The sequence below is a fragment of the Acanthochromis polyacanthus genome, chromosome 15 (assembly GCF_021347895.1).
Source record: "Acanthochromis polyacanthus isolate Apoly-LR-REF ecotype Palm Island chromosome 15, KAUST_Apoly_ChrSc, whole genome shotgun sequence".
Classification (NCBI taxonomy): Eukaryota; Metazoa; Chordata; class Actinopteri; family Pomacentridae; genus Acanthochromis; species Acanthochromis polyacanthus.
In genome coordinates, this window is record NC_067127.1 from 67,880 (window position 1) to 86,239 (window position 18,360).

The window sequence follows — 18,360 nt, forward strand, 5'->3', positions numbered from 1 at the left end:
ATATTATGAGAAAACCAGGCAGGGTAAAATAAGGATTTGTTTCTGTATGTTATGTCTTTGTTATTCCATATGTAATATCTGTGTGGAGAGAAGTTGTGTTTATATATTAGGGACCATGAAAGAAGCATCTGTTTATGGAAATCTGATAATTTCAATGGGATTTTTTCAATTTTGTAGTAGCACAGTAAAAGAAAATGTAGGCCACCTACTTTAGAAAAAATAAAATTTGGTATAAAATTCCAAATTGAAGAAGGGTTTTTAATGAATTGCTTCAACCAGTTAATTTTGAAAGTACTGTTTAATGTTTGGAAGTCTAAAAAGTTGAGGCCACCTTTGCCGTAAGTATTCATTATCACAGATTTTTTAATATAGTGAGTTTTATTTTTCCATACGAAGTTAAAGAGCATTTTGTCAATATTTTTAAGGTGTTTTTATTAACACCAAGCGATGAGGCAGCATAGGTGAGCCGGGATTTGCCTTCAGCTTTAGTTAATAAAATTCTGCCTCTCAAAGATAAATCCCTTTGCAGCCACTGATTAAGTTTTTTCTGAATTTTGTCGATAATAGAGTTAAAATTTAAATCACATCTAGCTCCCTATCTTTATTTATAGTATGCCTAAATAGGTGACACAGTTTTTTTATAGGTATGTTACATATAGAGGGGATATTACAAGTCTTGAGGGCAAGTAATTCACATTTTTTAATGTTTAAACAAAGCCCAGAGGCGAGAGAAAAAGCATTGACCACATTAATAGCAAGAGGTATCTGACAATTTTTTAAAAAGAGTGTTGTATCATCGGCCAGCTGACTGATGAAAATTTCCTTGTCTGCTATTAGGATACCTTTCAATGGACTAAGCTTAACAGAATCGGAGTCGTGGTAATTTGACATGTCTGTATTAGAAATACATTGGTGATTACTTCAAGTTGTTGCAGCTGTGTACTTAAGTATTTATGCAACAATGACCAATTAATTCCTATTGTGTTTAAGTACTAGCTAGCAAGACGTAGCAGCTTCCACTTAATTGATTTTGGGTTTATGTCAACTATCGATGAAAAGAAAAATCAAGAACTTTAAAGATTAATCAATTGCATCACTGTATTGATACAACTAAAGTACAAACAGAAAATGTCTTATGCACAATTCATGGCAACACTCAATACATCACACAATACAGGGTGGCACACTGGAGTGCAGCTTGCACCTCTGTTCTGGTGTGGAGCATGTATAGATAAAGCTAACACAGTACAAGGGCTAAGGTATGTTACCTGGTCATTTGTGCCTCCTGTGCTGCCTTTCCCTGTGCTCTCTCTCTCTCTCTCTTTGGTCACCTGATGATCCTCCATCACCTGGACTTCCTCTGTCACCTCCTCTCCTCTCTCTTGCTCAACTGTTGCACCTCCTCTGTCACCTCCTCTCTCTCTCTCCTAATCTGCGACTCTGCTTCTCCCTCTCTGGTCACCTGCCTCTCTTTCATGGCCTGTTCACCAATCATATTCTTGAACCTGGTATAAAAAAAGCTTAGTTAATGTTAAAATGGTATCAGCCCGGTTAAAATGACCAGAAAGGTCAAAGAACAATTTGAGGAAATAAATACATTCAGGTATTTCCCAAATTTTGTCAAGATTCACGAGATGAAGTACTTCTCTTCCCCTCCTCTGTCACTGTCACCGGCTGCGTGCTCCGCAGCCACCCTGCTGCAGCAGGAAGGATACTTAACACACATGGAGGAGCGTCTGTTGTTACCATGGTTACCGCTTCAGGCCAACACAGACATTCCTGTTCTTCAGGATTTAGAAATGCCTGGAAAAATGTAGCTTCTGTGTATGCTATTGCGTTGTTTGATCAGTAAAATAGCTTCACTACTGAAAAGATATTTGATGTGGAAAACAGCGACATTACGACCTGCCCGGTTCCCCGAGAAATGGAGTTTAACTACACCGCCATCCATCACTGTGTATTGGAGCAAAATCAGCAAACAGCCCTTTAAGTTACAATTCAGTGAAAACTGACACTGGTCCTACACAGTACATCCCCAACACTCTCTGGCTGTACCTCACAGGACAAGCTCAAACCAACTCCAGTCACAAATCATCAGCTAACTTAACAAGACAGGTAGGCTATTTTACCTCTTTTTGGTCAAGATATTTCCTTTTTTTAGTTCTTGGTGTCGACCAACAATGAAGAATTGTTGTTTGTCCTTTTCGCGCTCTTTTCATTTCCTCACGGCTGTTCTGTCTCCATCCATGCCAAATATACAGGGTCAGGGAAAAGTGAACGTTAGGGAGAGGAGGCGGGTTGGGTGATACCAAGTATTCGGTGGGGGTGTGGGGGGGTTACATAAAGATGATTAAACTTGCTACTGTTTTGTTGGCAAATTATATTAATAATAAAAATCAACAAGATAATTAATGCTTTTATTATATTGGAAAACTGTGATTATATTGTGGGGGTTACATTTGCTGAACGTGATTTTTGCGGGGGTCATGACCCCCGTATCCCCGGTGCAAATTACGCCCTTGTTCAGGCTTTAGTTAAAATGTCAAAATACAGTTTGACATCATCAAAATGTGGGGGAAAAATCTAAATAAACTAGATTTGGTCACTCAGTGCTGCAGATTCATTTTTTCTTTATATACACACGTGGACAAAATTGTTGGTACCCCTCAGTTAAAGAAGGAAAAACCCACAATTCTCACTGAAATCACTTGAAACTCACAAAAGTAACAATAAATAAAAATTTATTGAAAATTAAATAATCAAAAACAGCCATTACTTTTGAATTGTTGATTAACATAATTATTTAAAAAACAAACTAATGAAACAGGCCTGGACAAAAATGATGGTACCTCTATAAAAGATTGAAAACTATTTGACCAGAGTGACATGATTAACTCAGGTGTGTCATTTAATTGACATCACAGGTGTTTCCAAACTCATAATCAGTCAGTCTGCCTATTTGAAGGGAGACAAGTAGTCACCCTGCTGTTTGGTGAAAAGGTGTGTACCACACTGAACATGGACAACAGAAAGCGAAGGAGAGAATTGTCCCAGGACATCCGAAAAAAATTATAGACAAACATCTTAAAGGTAAAGGCTATAAGACCATCTCTAAACAGCTTGAAGTTCCTGTGACAACAGTGGCTCATATTATTCAGAAGTTCAAGACCCACGGGACAGTAGCCAACCTCCCTGGACGTGGCCGCAAGAGGAAAATTGATGACAAATTGAAGAGACGGATCGTTGGAATTGTATCCAAAGAGCCCAGAGCAACCTCCAAAGAAATTAAAGGTGAACTCCAAGGCCAAGGTACATCAGTGTCAGATCGCACCATTCGTCGTTGTTTGAGCCAAAGTGGACTTCATGGGAGACGACCAAGGAGGACACCACTGCTGAAAAAACTCAAAAAAAGCCAGACTGGAATTTGCAAAAATGCATGTTGACAAGCCACAAAGCTTCTGGGAGAATGTCCTTTGGACAGATGAGACCAAACTGGAGCTTTTTGGTAAGGCACATCAACTCTATGTTCATAGACTCAAAAACCAAGCATACGAAGAAAAGAACACTGTCCCTACGGTGAAACATGGAGGAGGCTCAGTAATGTTTTGTGGCTGCTTTGCTGCATCTGGCACAGGGTGTCTTGAAAGTGTGCAAGGTACGATGAAATCTGAAGACTATCAAGGCATTCTGGAGAGAAATGTGCTGCCTAGTGTCAGAAAGCTTGGTCTCAGTCGCAGGTCATGGGTCTTCCAACAGGACAACGATCCAAAACACACAGCCAAAAACACCCAAGAATGGCTGAGAGAAAAGCGTTGGACTATTCTGAAGTGACCTTCTATGAGCCCAGATCTGAATCCCATTGAACATATGTGGAAGGAGCTGAAACATGCCATTTGGAGAAGACACCCATCAAACCTGAGACAACTGGAGCTGTTTGCTCATGAGGAGTGGGCCAAAATACCTGTTGACAGCTGCAGAACGCTCATTGACAAATACAGAAATCGTTTAATTGCAGTGATTGCCTCAAAAGGTTGTGCAACAAAATATTAAGTTATGGGTACCATCATTTTTGTCCAGCCCTATTTCATTAGTTTGTTTTTTTAAATAATTATGTTAATCAACAATTCAAAAGTGATGGCTGATTTTGATTATTTAATTTTCAATAAATTGTTATTTATTGTTACTTTTGTGAGTTTCAAGTGATTTCAGTGAGAATTGTGGGTTTTTCCTTCTTTAACTGAGGGGTACCAACAATTTTGTCCACGTGTGTACCGCTTTATCCTCACTAGGGTCGCTGGAGCCTATCCCAGCTGACTCGGGGAAGGCAGGGGACACCCTGGACAGGTCACCAGTCTGTCGCAGGGCTACATACAGTGCCTTGTGAAAGTATTCGGCCCCCTTGAACTTTTCAACCTTTCGCCACATTTCAGGCTTCAGACATAAAGATATAAAATGTTAATTTTTGTCAAGAATCAACACAAGTGGGACACAATCCTGAAGTGGAACAAAATTTATTGGATATTTTAAACTTTTTTAACAAATAAACCTGAAAAGTGGGGCGTGCAATATTATTCGGCCCCCTTGCATTAATACTTTTGTAGCGCCACCTTTTGCTGCAATTACAGCTGCAAGTTGCTTGGGGTATGTCTCTATCAGTTTTGCACATTCCAGAGACTGAAATTCTTGCCCATTCTTCCTTGCAAAACAGCTCGAGTTCAGTGAGGTTGGATGGAGAGCGTTTGTGAACAGCAGTCTTCAGCTCTGCCCACAGATTCTCGATTGGATTCAGGTCTGGACTTTGACTTGGCCATTCTAACACCTGGATACGTTTATTTGTGAACCATTCCATTGTAGATTTGGTTTAATGTTTTGGATCATTGTCCTGTTAGAAGATAAATCTCCGTCCCAGTCTCAGGTCTTTTGCAGACTCCAACAGGTTTTCTTCCAGAATGCTCCTGTATTTGGCTCCATTCATCTTCCCATCAGTTTTAACCATCTTCCCTGTCCCTGCTGAAGAAAAGCAGGCCCAAACCATGAGGCTGCCACCACCATGTTTGACAGTGGGGATGGTGTGTTCAGGGTGATGAGCTGTGTTGCTTTTACGCCAAACGTATCGTTTTGCATTGTGGCCAAAAAGTTGGATTTTGGTTTCATCTGACCAGAGCACCTTCTTCCACATGTTTGGTGTGTCTCCCAGGTGGCTTGTGGCAAACTTCAAACGAGACTTTTTATGGATATCTTTGAGAAAAGGCTTTCTTCTTGCCACTCTTCCATAAAGGCCAGATTTGTGCAGTGTACGACTGATTGTTGTCCTATGGACAGACTCTCCCACCTCAGCTGTAGATCTCTGCAGTTCATCCAGAGTGATCATGGGCCTCTTGGCTGCATCTCTGATCAGTCTTCTCCTTGTTCCAGGTGAAAGTTTAGAGGGACGGCGAGTCTTTGGTAGATTTGCAGTGGTCTGATACTCCTTCCATTTCAATATGATTGCTTGCACAGTGCTCCTTGAGATGTTTAAAGCTTGAGAAATCTTTTTGTACCCAAATCCGGCTTTAAACTTCTCCACAACAGTATCTCGGAACCTGCCTGGTGTGTTCCTTTGGTCTTCTTGGATGCTCTCTGCACTTTAAACAGAACCCTGAGACTATCACAGAGCAGGTGCATTTATACGGAGACTTGATTACACACAGGTGGATTATATTTATCATCATCAGTCATTTAGGACAACATTGGATCATTCAGAGATCCTCACTGAACTTCTGGAGTGAGTTTGCTGCACTGAAAGTAAAGGGGCCGAATAATATTGCACACCCCACTTTTTCAGTTTTTTATTTGTTAAAAAAGTATAAAATATCCAATAAATTTCATTCAACTTCATGATTGTGTCCCAATTGTTGTTGATTCTTGACAAAAAATTAAAATTTTATATCTTTATGTTTGAAGCCTGAAATGTGGCGAAAGGTTGAAAAGTTCAAGGGGGCCGAATACTTTCACAAGGCACTGTACAGGGTGACCCAAAAGTTTGGAAACAAAGTTTAACTGCAGTGTCTATTTGAGTTGGGGGTGCATGAATTCACTCTTATTTTACCCATTTTTGTTACAGCATAATAAAATAACCTAAAAGCATAGTATTTGCCGAGTGCAATAACTCGGAAGAAAATGAATAGAACCATAAGGTCCAGGTATGCTGGAGCATAACTTCAAAATGCAGGCCATCAGTGTCAGATTTCAAAACTCTTGATGGTAAAGTATCTGACAGTTTTAATTTTTTTAAACATCCAAAAGTACTATGAGGCAACATTTACTGGCCAGTTTGAGGAACCTTCATAAGCATGAATAAAGATACATCCAGAAGATACCAGTGTAACCAGTTTGGTGGAAACGCTCACAACTTTGTATATGAAACAAACATGAACATGTCGAAATATGTTTGTTTTACACTAATCTGTAACTCTTCTGAATATATCTATGGTACTGATTTATTGAAATAACATTATATTATTTGGATTATAGACTTTTTATTTGTTCCAAACTTTGGGTTACCCTGTATACAGACAAACAATCACACTCACATTCACACCTACGGGCAATTTAGAGTAATCAGTTAACCTCAGCATATTTTGGACTGTGGGAGGAAGCCGGAGTGCCCGGAGAAACCCACGCATGCACAGGGAGAACATGCAAACTCCATGCAGAAGATCCCGGGCAAGCCGGGACTCTTGCTGCTGCAAGGCGAAAGTGCTAACCACTACGCCACTGGCTGCAGATTCAGTTCCACCTAAATTGTCTTTTAACTGCAGAATCTGAAGTTTTCATGAACAACAACAAAGAATAGCAACTAGTAGAGTAACTTCACTGTTAGTAATGTTTTAATACATGTCAAACCACAGTTAAAGTTTTGTTTGAACAAGACAAACATCAGCTAAACCTCACTTTGAGCCTTTAGTTTCATAACTAAACCCTCATTTTCTCCTTACAGCACAAAAACACAGAATTCATAAATTTATCAACAACCTACGGATGCACACAGTCAATAAAAATACAAATAAAATACTTAAAAACTGTCCTCAGCGGTATCTGACTATGATCGCGGACTCTGTCTACAACAAAGCACAGCAGCGTCTCCACCTGCTCAGGAAGCTCAGTTCTTTTAACGTCAGCAAAGACATTTTAACCCTCGTTTACTCATCGAATCCATCCTCACCTATAACATCTCAAGCTGGTTCAACTTTCTCACCATCAAACACAAAACAAAACTCTCCTGAATAATAAATTCTGGCCAGAAAAATCACTCAAACAGCCCAGCCAACCCTGTGTGAACTGTATGGACGCTCAGAGATGAGGAAAGCCACCCTCATCACTTAAAACCCCTCACATTCCCTCCACCACTCCTTCATGCTGCTGCCATCAGGCAGACACTACAGAACCCCTCTGACCAGGAAAAACATCTACAAAAAATCTTTCATCCCCACTGCAACAGCTTCTCTTAATAACACAAACTAGACCACACTGTGTTTTTAGTTATTTTATGTGCTTTACTTGTTTTTATTTGTTGTATTGTGTTTTAATGTGTGAGGGTGCTTTCAACGTTTGAGTGTGGTTTTCAAATTTTGTCTTACAGCCGTGATAAAACACGTATTTCTATTTTTACTTGGAACAGACAATAAAATCATCTCTTCTGTGCTATCTTCCACCGCAGCTCCATGATTAGCCCTCTGACCACGTGGTGTTCAGCTTGTTTTTCCGGGTATGCGCGCTGATCTTGTGCATAACTCTGCCCCGCTTTCTCCCCTTTTCCTCTGGTTGTTCTTCAGTCCTTCATATATCGGTTGATGTTCTACTGAAGCTCATTTATTCCCTCTTCAGCTTCTTCACAGCAGCTTCAAGTAAGACACATCTTTTCTTTTTCGCTTTTTTTTATTTTTCAGCTGCTTCGTTTGCAGATGGCAGATATTGAAAACTGAACATCAGCATTATGTAACGTAAAAAACAGCAGGAGGCGACAGTTAACACGTTAAAGCGAAATGCAACATAAAGCAGACAGTTTATAGCTTTGTATTATCATTTATCTGCTCTGTCTAAGTTTAACACCGTAGTTACAAAACTAAACTGCAAAACCAGCATTTAAAGGTCAGAACAGTGTTGAAAATACGTAGTAATTGTATTTTTTAAATTGTTTTTATTATTGAGTTTACACATTAAAGCGAAATGCATAATGAACCCGATAGTTTAGCTACTGAAATCACATTTATTTGTTATAATTAAGGTTAATGTAACATAAAAATTGCAACACAAACCTGAAAAATTCCTCCAAAGCCAGCAGTCAAAGTCAGTGTTGAAAGTACATAGTAGTTTTGTTTTGTTTTTATTGTTAAATTCACACATTAAAGCTACATACAGGGTGACCCAAAAGTTTGGAAACAAAGTTTAACTGCAGTGTCTATTTGAGTTGGGGGTGCATGAATTCACTCTTATTTTACCCATTTTTGTTATAGCATAATAAAATAACTTAAAAGCATAGTATTTGCCGAGTGCAATAACTCGGACGAGAATGAATAGAACCATAAGGTCCAGGTATGCTGGAGCATAACTTCAAAATGCAGGCCATCAGTGTCAGATTTCAAAACTCTTGATGGTAAAGTATCTGACAGTTTTAATTTTTTTAAACATCCAAAAGTACTGAGGCAACATTTACTGGCCAGTTTGGGGAACCTTCATAAGCATGAATGAAGATACATTCCAGAAGATAAACAAACATGAACATGTCGAAATATGTTTGTTTTACACTAATCTGTTACTCTTCTGAATATATCTGTGGTACTGATTTATTGAAATAACATTATATTATTTGGATTATAGACTTTTCATTTGTTTCAAAACTTTTGGGACACCCTGTAGTAGTTCATTATTGTTAAATTCACACATTAAAGCTACATGCATAATAAAGCAGGCAGTTTAAATTAAAGGTTAATTTATGAAAAAGTTTGCAAAACTGTCCTGCAAAAACATAGTAGTTTATTGTTTTTTAATGATTAAATTGTCGTTTAAAGTACAAATCCTTGCACATCTTGTGTTTTGATTATAATTCCAAGCGATTTAGTGCATTTTTTTAGTGTTTTTGTCACAAAATTGTCATTTTTATGATTTTTAGATGCTTTGTTTATGATTTTCTGTATTATTAGACAAATATATTTGAATTTCTCTCCCTGAAATTGTCATCATGACTCAGCCAAACCTTAACCTTAACCCTACATATCTGTAGGGTTAAGGTCTAATGAGTTTACTTTCACAGAAACGATAAAGTCACTGTGTCATAAGTCTTAAGGCTGGTTTGTGTGTTTAAGGTGGAGCAAGGATCAGTCTGAGTGTTTAATATTTGACCTCACACCTTTCTTACTCTTTTGGCAGACATGTCAGTGAAGGTTGCCGTAGTAACAGGAAGCAACAAGGGCATCGGATTGGCCATCGTCCGAGCACTCTGCAAGCAGTTCCAGGGTGACGTTTACCTCACATCCAGAGACGTGTAGGTCGCTCACCTGGTCACACCAGCACAGGAACATGTCACAGTGTGCATGAGTTCATCTTTCTGCACTTCTTTCACATTTTGTGCTATTTTATGTAACACATACCCTTGAAAACCAATACCAAACCTATATCAATTTTATGGTTAAATGTAATATTCCAGACAAGTTTTTCCAGTTAAGAGCTTAGCTTTAAAAAAACGACTCTGCTGATCCGCTTCATCAAGAATGTGAAGCTGTTAGGTAATTAGATTTAATCGATTCATCATGACTTTTTGCCTCCTTCCAGTTTGAAACCTGTTTGAAGAGCTCAGATAAAAGTACAGAACATCAGAATCTCCTACTTTGGCTGATAATAAATCACTAAAAGTAGCTGAAAATGTGTTTTTAGGACCTTTGAAATCAAAGAGCAAAGCAGTACTAACAGAAAACATTGCACATCTGTGTCTTATGACGATAAAATGACAGTAAATAAGAGTTTTTCCTCCTGTCTTAGTGGTCGTGGTGAGGAAGCCGTGAAGTCTTTGTCCTCTGAGGGACTCAGTCCAAAGTTTCATCAGCTGGACATCAATGATCTGAGCAGCATCACAGCTGCAGCAGCTTTCTTCAAAGAGAAATACGGAGGAGTCGACATCCTCATCAATAACGCTGCGATCGCATTCAAAGGTGAGAATATAACGCGACACTGATGAATATGAAACTGCACTGAAGCCGAAAACACCGATGCTTAATATAAAACAGAACTTTACTAATCTCAAAGGAAATTCTTGTGTCAGAAAGACTAAACTACTACAGCTTAGATATGCAGCTTAAATGCTGCAGTCTTATGCTGCTATTAACATTTAAAACACACATTAGCATAATTTGACCCATCATTACCACTATTTATTGTATTATTTAGTGGGGTTGCACTATTTTTATTTATATCTAAATGTGCTTGAGTGTTATCTAATCCCGGAATTTAATAAATACATGAGCTGGAGAATATACGTGCACTGGTGCTGCAAATTATTGAACCCCCCCCCCCCCCCCCCGATGCATTAATATGAGAGAAGTACTCAAATTTGCACCTGATGACTTGAATAGCTCTATTAGGAAATAATTGATCATTCTAGAACAATTAAGGTTGTTTTATAAGGAGGGCATCTGCATGGAAAATCAAAAATAATTTAAAATAAAAGATGACAGTGGCAACAATGTAATTTCCAAATAAAGACCTTTTTTGTTGAACATAATGAAGTATTTCCATTCAAGTGATGCTGCATTTCTGTTTGTCTCCAGTTCTTGGCTTATTTTGCTGTGCTCATGTGAAGCTTGTATGTTAACAAAATCTTATGAATAGAGTTTTTTTAATTGTATCGAAGAAGCCTTAAATCCCAGTTAATTGTGTTCCAATAGACAAACTTCTCTTATCAACATTACACTTTTTACAGTTGGGCATCCACACGTCACATCATATCGATGCTGAAGCGAATATTGTGCAGCCCTGAGTGCTTTTCTTTTCTTAACAAAAGCCTAGCGTTCATTACTGAACTGCTGTCAGATATTCTTCGCATTTGGAACTATAAATTAATGACAACTTGTTCACTCTTTCTTTACAGCGGCAGATGAGACTCCGTTTGCTGTCCAGGCTGAAGTGACCCTGAAGACAAACTTCTTTGCCACCAGAGACATGTTGACTCACTTCCTGCCTCTCATCAAAGCCGGAGGTATGAACACACAGATTTAGTTTGCTGTCTGCTCAAGTCAACACTTCAGTGTCCTGGAAAAAATGATCAAACTACACATAAAATGCTGTGGATTTAGAACTTATCCAGACTCATGCAGTACACCCTGTTTCTTTTCATTATCCTTGCGATACGACGACTAGATTGGAGTAAATTTAGAAACACACCTGTGCTGTCAAACAACAAATCAGGACGACAACCATGATACAAAGTCCAAGAAAGTCTCTGTAAAGTTGTTCATTTATCAGACTCCTTTTAATGATTTTAGGGCTCTCAGGCAGAATCGGCATTGCTGAAGTGGAAGAAATCTTTGCTGAACACGATCGCCAGTCTTTATTATAACAAAGCTTTAGACATCCTGGCATTTAGGAGACTCTGAAAGCACAAAGAAAAAGTTTATCTTGCCTGAATATAAGACAACTTATCTCCAAGTGCTATATCAGGCCAACAATGTTTACTTTCCATGACCTGCTAATTCTTAAGGTGAAGCATGGTGGCGGCTTCATCATGTTATGATTGGGAATCTTAGCAGAAATGGGTAGACTTTACAGAACTGAAAAAAGGGTGAATGCTATAAACTTGAAGAACAACAACAGTTTACCTTTAAATACAACAATTACCCAAAGAAAACAGACAAGAAAAGTCTGGAGTGGCTTCAGGACAAGTCTTCTGGGGTGGTCCAACCAAAGTCAAAGTGAGGCCACAGAGCATGTCAGCAGAAACCAGAACTTTGGCAATTAACAAATGTAGTAAACTGCTCTAATCCAGATGTACAAAGTTTATAGACACTAAAGAAGAACCCAATAAAAGTCAAAGCTCCACCTGCTGCCTAACAAAGTAATACGAGAACTTAACCTTTATGAATGATTTTAAAACAAAAAACATATTTTTACTGCAGTGTGAAGCGATAAGCAAACATTTTATACATTTTAAAATGAAATCTATAACATTATAATGTGTGCACTTTCCGAATCCATTGTATCTGATCACAACTTTCTTGGTTTTTGTGCATTTAAGATGATGATTATTGAGGTTTGTTGAGCAGCTTCAGACGTCCTGTATTTTGTGTTTCAGGTCGTGTTGTGAACGTCTCCAGCTTCGTCGGTGCTCGTACTTTGAACAACTGCAGTCCGGCTCTGCAGCAGCGGTTTCGCAGCGAGGACATAACAGAAGAAGAGCTGGTGGGACTGATGCAGAGATTCATTGCCAAGACCAAGAAAGGAGAACACAAGGACGACGGCTGGCCAGAAACAGCGTATGGAGTTTCGAAAACCGGCCTGACAGTACGACTGAGTACACCCTAATTGCTCCTGATGGGTCGTGGTTAGCGCCTTGCATAGCAGCTTCCGCCATCAGTGTGTGAATGTGTGTGTGAATGGGTGAATGTGATGCATCATGTAAAGCGCTTTGGGTACCTTGCAGGTATAGTAAAAGCACTATATAAATACGGACCATTTACCATTTACATGTTAGGGTCTTAAAATTTGTAAATATAAAGGAAAAGTCAGAAAAGATAGATTTGTATTGATATCTAGACCCTGAAGATTTCATAAATTCTGTCCCAAATGATTCTCGAATGCCATATTTATAGAAATAGTGATTCTAAATGTGTGTTTCTCTGCAGACTTTGTCCATGATTCAGGCTCGTCGTCTGTCCAAGGAGCGACCAAATGATGGGGTAAATCACATTTTTATTAAAATTTTAAATAGACTGAAGGGATAAAATGCAGTAGAAATACTGTTAAATGCATTTTTGGGGGTGTTGTATCCAATTGTGTAATCAATATAACCAACATCAGATATGCAGACGACGCAGCGTTGCTTGCCAACAATATCCAGTCACTGCAGGCAGTGATAGACTCTCTCTGCGCCACATGTAAAGCTTATGGGATGGAGTTAAATGCCAAAAAAACCAAACACGATGTGTGTTAGCAAGACAACACCAGAGAATTTTGTAATCTGTGCAGAAGGTAGCAATATAGAGCAAGTCCTTGAATACCAGTTGCTTGGAACAGCAATAACAGGAGATGGGAAAGTGGATGAAGAATTTAAGAGAAGAATTAGAAAAGCTAAGACCAAGTGTTGGGAATGCAAAGACTTTGTTTCCATTCCCAAAATGCAAAGAAAGCAGGACACACACCACAGTCTGCAGGACATCAACATCCCTGTTCCTGAGAAGCAGGATACAGGCACGAGAGTACAACCTGAACCAAACCCTGTACGACCTGCAGCAGAAAAGATGATCCAGGGACAAAGGCCATTCGTCAAGTGGCCTAAATCGTGCGACAAGACAGTGTGGAAGGAGGTCAACACTGATCTCTGCAAAATCTTAGAAGGGATCAAAGGCACCACCATGAAGAAATTGGAGAGAATGGGGTATCTATTATATGACTGTAGAGTGGGAAGATTCGGAGTGGTCAAAAGTAAGCAACCTACTCCGTTAATTCCCACCAAATCCAGATGGCAGAGAGAAATAGATCCCTTGGTCAAGGAAAAGAGACAGCTGAGGAAACAATGGCGTAAGGCCACATAGGAGGAGGACAGCATAAACCTGCTATAGGGAGAGATCCAGGGGAGACTTTTAACACTGAGACAAGCAGAAAACTTTCTGAGGAAGCGCAGGAAGAAGGAGCAAACAAGATCACGCTTCTACAAGGACCCCTTCAAATTTGTGAATAGCCTGTTCTCAAAGGAGAAGAGTGGAAATCTCTAGTGTCGAAGGTCACCCTGGAGGAATACCTGAAAAAGGCTTGCAATTGACGACTGATACCATGAAGAGGTGATGCTTCCACCCGACATGCCACCACTCAATTCATCAGTGCACCAACTTGACGTCTGCCCACCCAGGTGGATCGATGTAGAGAAAACTGCATAGAGCAAGGGCCACATCAGCACCAGGTCCCAACGGGGTACCATACAGGCTCTACAAAAACGCACCAGACGTTCTACGATTCCTCTGGAAGCTGATGAGAGTTGTGTGGGGAAAAAAAGAGATACCAAATGCCAGGCGAAGAGCTCGAGGCATCCTTATTCCGAAGGAAAAGGATTTTTCAGAGATTGGCCAGATCAGCCTTCTTAACCCTTTACGCTTCAGTGCGTCGTAGGTGTACCGCCGGCGGTACACCTACTAATTTGCATAGGAATTTCAAGAATGTCCGACGGCTGCAAACCAGATTATACAAACACTACACGCCGATGGAAAGCTTAGATTCTCATGAATCCGCCGGTATAAACCACTTTCAGATGCGATTACCACAGCGGGTGAGAAAAACACATTTGTCCGACAAAAACAAATATTCATCCGTCCGTTCTCTATACACGGCTTCAACGCACACAGCGCGACTCACATTTCCGGGTTCATTATTACACACAGAAAAAAAGATTCCACAAAAAACGGCCATAATCCAACCTTTTACATCCAGACAACACAAGCCAGTAAACTATTTTGTCCAAAACATGTCCTGAAGTCGGTATAAAATCCACGAATCGGTCGTTTTCAAGGAAATGCACCTCGCGATGTGCGTCCAATATTCCCTGTATTTTTCGTAATTTTTTTAATTTAAAAATAGAATATTAGCGATTTTTTGTCCTGAAAACGGCTGGAATTGACTGAAGCTTAAAGGGTTAATGTCCAAGGAAAAATCCTCTTTAACGTGGTCGCTCACAGGCTAGCAGGACATGGGGCAATGAAACAAGCTGATTGACACGTCGATCCAGAAAGCGAGCATCTGAGGCTTCTCTGGTTGCGTGTAACATGCCAGCATCATCTGGCACCAGATCCAGGTTGCCAAGAAGGAGGGATCAGACCTTCATGTGCTCTTCCTGGATTTTCCAAATGCCTTTGGTTCAGTTCCTCACAACCACTTGTGATCAGCCTTTGACCTTTCCAGGGTCCCAGCAGCTTTTGCAAACCTTGTCAAGGCTTACTTCCAGGACATTCAGCTCTGTTTTACAACAGCACAGTACACCGCAGCATGGCAAGATCTGAAGGTGGGAATCATGGATGGCTGCATCATCTTCCCGCTTGCCTTCACCATGTCAATGGAGGTGAGAATTCAGGCATCTCGTTGGGTGAACAGCGAATAGAACCTGGACTGAGACAGCCGCCAGTCAAAGCCTACATAGATGACCTCACAATACTCACCACAACCAAGGCCTGCACGGGTTGACTGCTGAGCAAGCTGCAAGAGAACATTGAGCTGGTTCGCATGAGGCTAAAGCCAAGCAAGTCCATTTCCATCATCAAGGGAAAACTATCAGACCATCACTTTCACATTGGCAATGAGACTATTCCAGCTGCCTCAGGGAAACCTTTGAAAAGCCTGGGCCGGTATAGTCTGATGCTTACCTCAAAGACAAAGAGCAAGTACACCAGCTAAAGAAGGAGGAAACCATCGGCTTAGTGATCACTGATAGAACCCAGCTTCCTGGCAGGCTGAAGCTCTGGTGTATGCAGTTTGGGCTACTTCCACGCCTCATGTGGCCACTAACCTTGTATGAAGTACCAATGTCTGAGGTGGAAAAGCTGGAGAGACTGGTTAGCTTCTACGCAAGGAAATGGCTTGGCATTCCCAGGTGCCTCAGCAGTATTGGGTTCTATGGCAAAGGAATTCTAGATCTGCCCATCTCCACCTTATCTGCGGAGTACAAGTGCGTCAAAGTAAGAATGGAGATGGTGCTACAGTAGTCTAGTGATCCAATCATAGCTCAAGCTGCCCCAAAGTTGGCAACTGGGGGGAGGTGGATCCCATCAGTGCCAACGGAGCAGGCAAAGGCAGCACTCAGACATAGGGACATTGTAGCAAGGAAGAGGTGGTCTTGGCCTTGGGGCCAGCACTCCAGTCTGGAACAAGGCGACTCTGTCCCAAAGACACAAGCTTGTGGTGCAGGAAGTACAACGGCAAGAAGACGACCGTCTGGAGGTGTTGTGGGCCTATCAGCGCAACACTGATGAAGGAGGGCACCCACTTGATAACCCAGAGGATGCCCTCACTCACTTGACCATCCCACGGAGTCTTAGGTGTCTCATGTAAGCAAGAAGGTGATATCAACATCTAGTCCTACACAACAGATCTTAATAGAAACATCAACATTTCACTGAAACTGAGACTGTCGAGATGCTGTTTTTTGTACTTGCTTTTGGATGTAAGGCAGGACAATTCACAAAAAACATCCAGAAGAGTTTCCTTTGAAATGTGGTGCATTAGGAGAATGTTGAAAATCAGTTGAACAAAAAGAGTGACAGACATGGAAGTGTTAGTTTATCCAAAAATGAGCCTTGTGTGTGATCTAATACAAAGGAAAATGGTTATGCAGGTCATGTTCCGTGTGGCAGTGCTGGAAAACTCTTTAACTTCGAAGGAAGAGGAAGACAGAGGCAAATGTAGTGATGACATCAAGATGTAGAGTGCAACAGAGTCCTACACTGAAGCAAAAAGAGCTGTGGAGAATCGACACAAATGGAGATCTATGGTGGCCAACCTTTGGAATGAAGGTGGCACACGATGATGATGATGATGATGTATCCAATCAAGTCTCATTTCCAATCTAACTTTTTAATTGTGAATATCTTTTTTTCCAGATCCTGCTGAACGCCTGCTGTCCAGGGTGGGTCCGCACTGATATGGCGGGTGACAAAGCCCCAAAGTCACCAGATGAGGGCGCCATCACTCCGGTGTATCTGGCCCTGCTGCCTTCTGGAACCACAGAGCCTCACGGGAAGTTTGTTTCTGACAAAGAGGTTCAGACGTGGTGAACATATTCAAGAAAATTCGGCGTGCAACTGTCTACGTCTCATCTTAAGCAGCTAATTTCCACAAAACTTTCATGCAAAGTAATTCTTAATGCTAAAAAGTTATGCAATATGACTACAGAACAAGCAATGACCTAATTCTCAACTAGATTTCTTCTGTCTTTTGGGGTTTTAGCACTTGATTGAATTAAAACCAAAATATTATTTCAGGATATTCTACTAATTTGTGCATCTTTCTGCTGGGTTAACAAAATTAATCAAATTAACTGCTGTTTTCATGAGATGATTTGTTGTCAGTTTGTATGTTACATGGAAAAACATAACTTTGCCTTAACCAGAATGCATTTTTTACTACAGTAAGAAGCTTTAACATTGAGATGTTACGATTTCATGTCAGAGCATTAAGTGAACTTTAAGTCAGAAGAACTTCCTTAAAATGTGAAAGAACAAATGCAGTTAAACACACTGCACTCCAACGTAAAATACTTTTGATAACTCACTAAATAAAAGTATAAATGCAGCTTGTAAATGTTCTTTGTTTGTGACTCAGATTTCTGTTGGTAAGCTCATATATTTAGCCAATTGTGCACCCAAAGGCATTGAGAATCAAAGAACATATGCTTTTAACCCTGTGTTAAAAAGATGGATAGAATCTGATAAAATGCATTTACAGTATCTGAAAAAAGTGTCCAAAACACACTCATGCTTTTTAACATTAAATCATGGTTAATTTAATTTTGGATTTGTGACAAGAATTTATTTTAAAAAGTTTTTCATGTCAAAGTAGTGGTGGGAACAGAGGCTCTTTGAATTATTTTATAGAGTCCACATATGGAGCTGATAAAAAAAGTTTACATTTCTAACCAAACCAGCTCCACAACACAGTTAAATCACTGAAATCTATAACTTGTGCGTAATGTGGGTTGATTGTATTAAACGTGTCCTGACGGCTTTGGTGGAGCTCAGGCTTTAACCTAAAATAAACTGGAAATACGAGCAGAAATATCCACTCACAGCATTCATATGGAGACATTTGACGCATTTTAAGCCGTATATTGGGGGAATAAAGTGGGATTTTCAGACAAGAGCCTCCCAAAAACTACGTGCTCACGGCTGAGCTCTTATTTGGAGTCAGCGTGCTGCTGCTGCGCAGAAACCCCCTCAGGCTCTCCTCTGAAGTTCATCTACTACAGTCTCCTTCCTTCTGCCTCCTGTTGGCTTCTTCACTTTTGTGGTTATTTTCCAGCTTCAGCAGCAACAAGTAAGAAACTTCATTTTCACCTCAAACTGTTCTGAGAAAAAAAATTTTACGTTTGGAGTTTACGCATTTGGGAAATTATTCATTTGTGTTGTTACTTGG

At 40.2% G+C, this 18,360-nt stretch overlaps 1 protein-coding gene across 2 annotated transcripts in view; it reads left to right on the forward strand.

The window, feature by feature from the left end:
• LOC127537569 (carbonyl reductase [NADPH] 1-like) overlaps positions 1 to 17,529 on the forward strand; it is a 36,525-nt gene extending 18,996 nt beyond the window's left edge. The window contains exons 1-7 of one of the 2 annotated variants that reach the window (XM_051960167.1): positions 7,761 to 7,886; positions 9,409 to 9,523; positions 10,018 to 10,187; positions 11,123 to 11,230; positions 12,323 to 12,531; positions 12,873 to 12,926; positions 16,830 to 17,529. In XM_051960167.1, coding sequence (XP_051816127.1) covers positions 9,411 to 9,523; positions 10,018 to 10,187; positions 11,123 to 11,230; positions 12,323 to 12,531; positions 12,873 to 12,926; positions 16,830 to 17,003 — 828 coding nt within the window. In that variant the 5' untranslated portion in view covers positions 7,761 to 7,886; positions 9,409 to 9,410 and the 3' untranslated portion in view covers positions 17,004 to 17,529. Of the gene's footprint in view, positions 1 to 7,760; positions 7,887 to 9,408; positions 9,524 to 10,017; positions 10,188 to 11,122; positions 11,231 to 12,322; positions 12,532 to 12,872; positions 12,927 to 16,829 lie in introns of those variants that run through there. The other variant, XM_051960168.1, reaches the window with a different exon arrangement.
• The last annotated feature ends 831 nt before the right edge of the window (positions 17,530 to 18,360 follow it).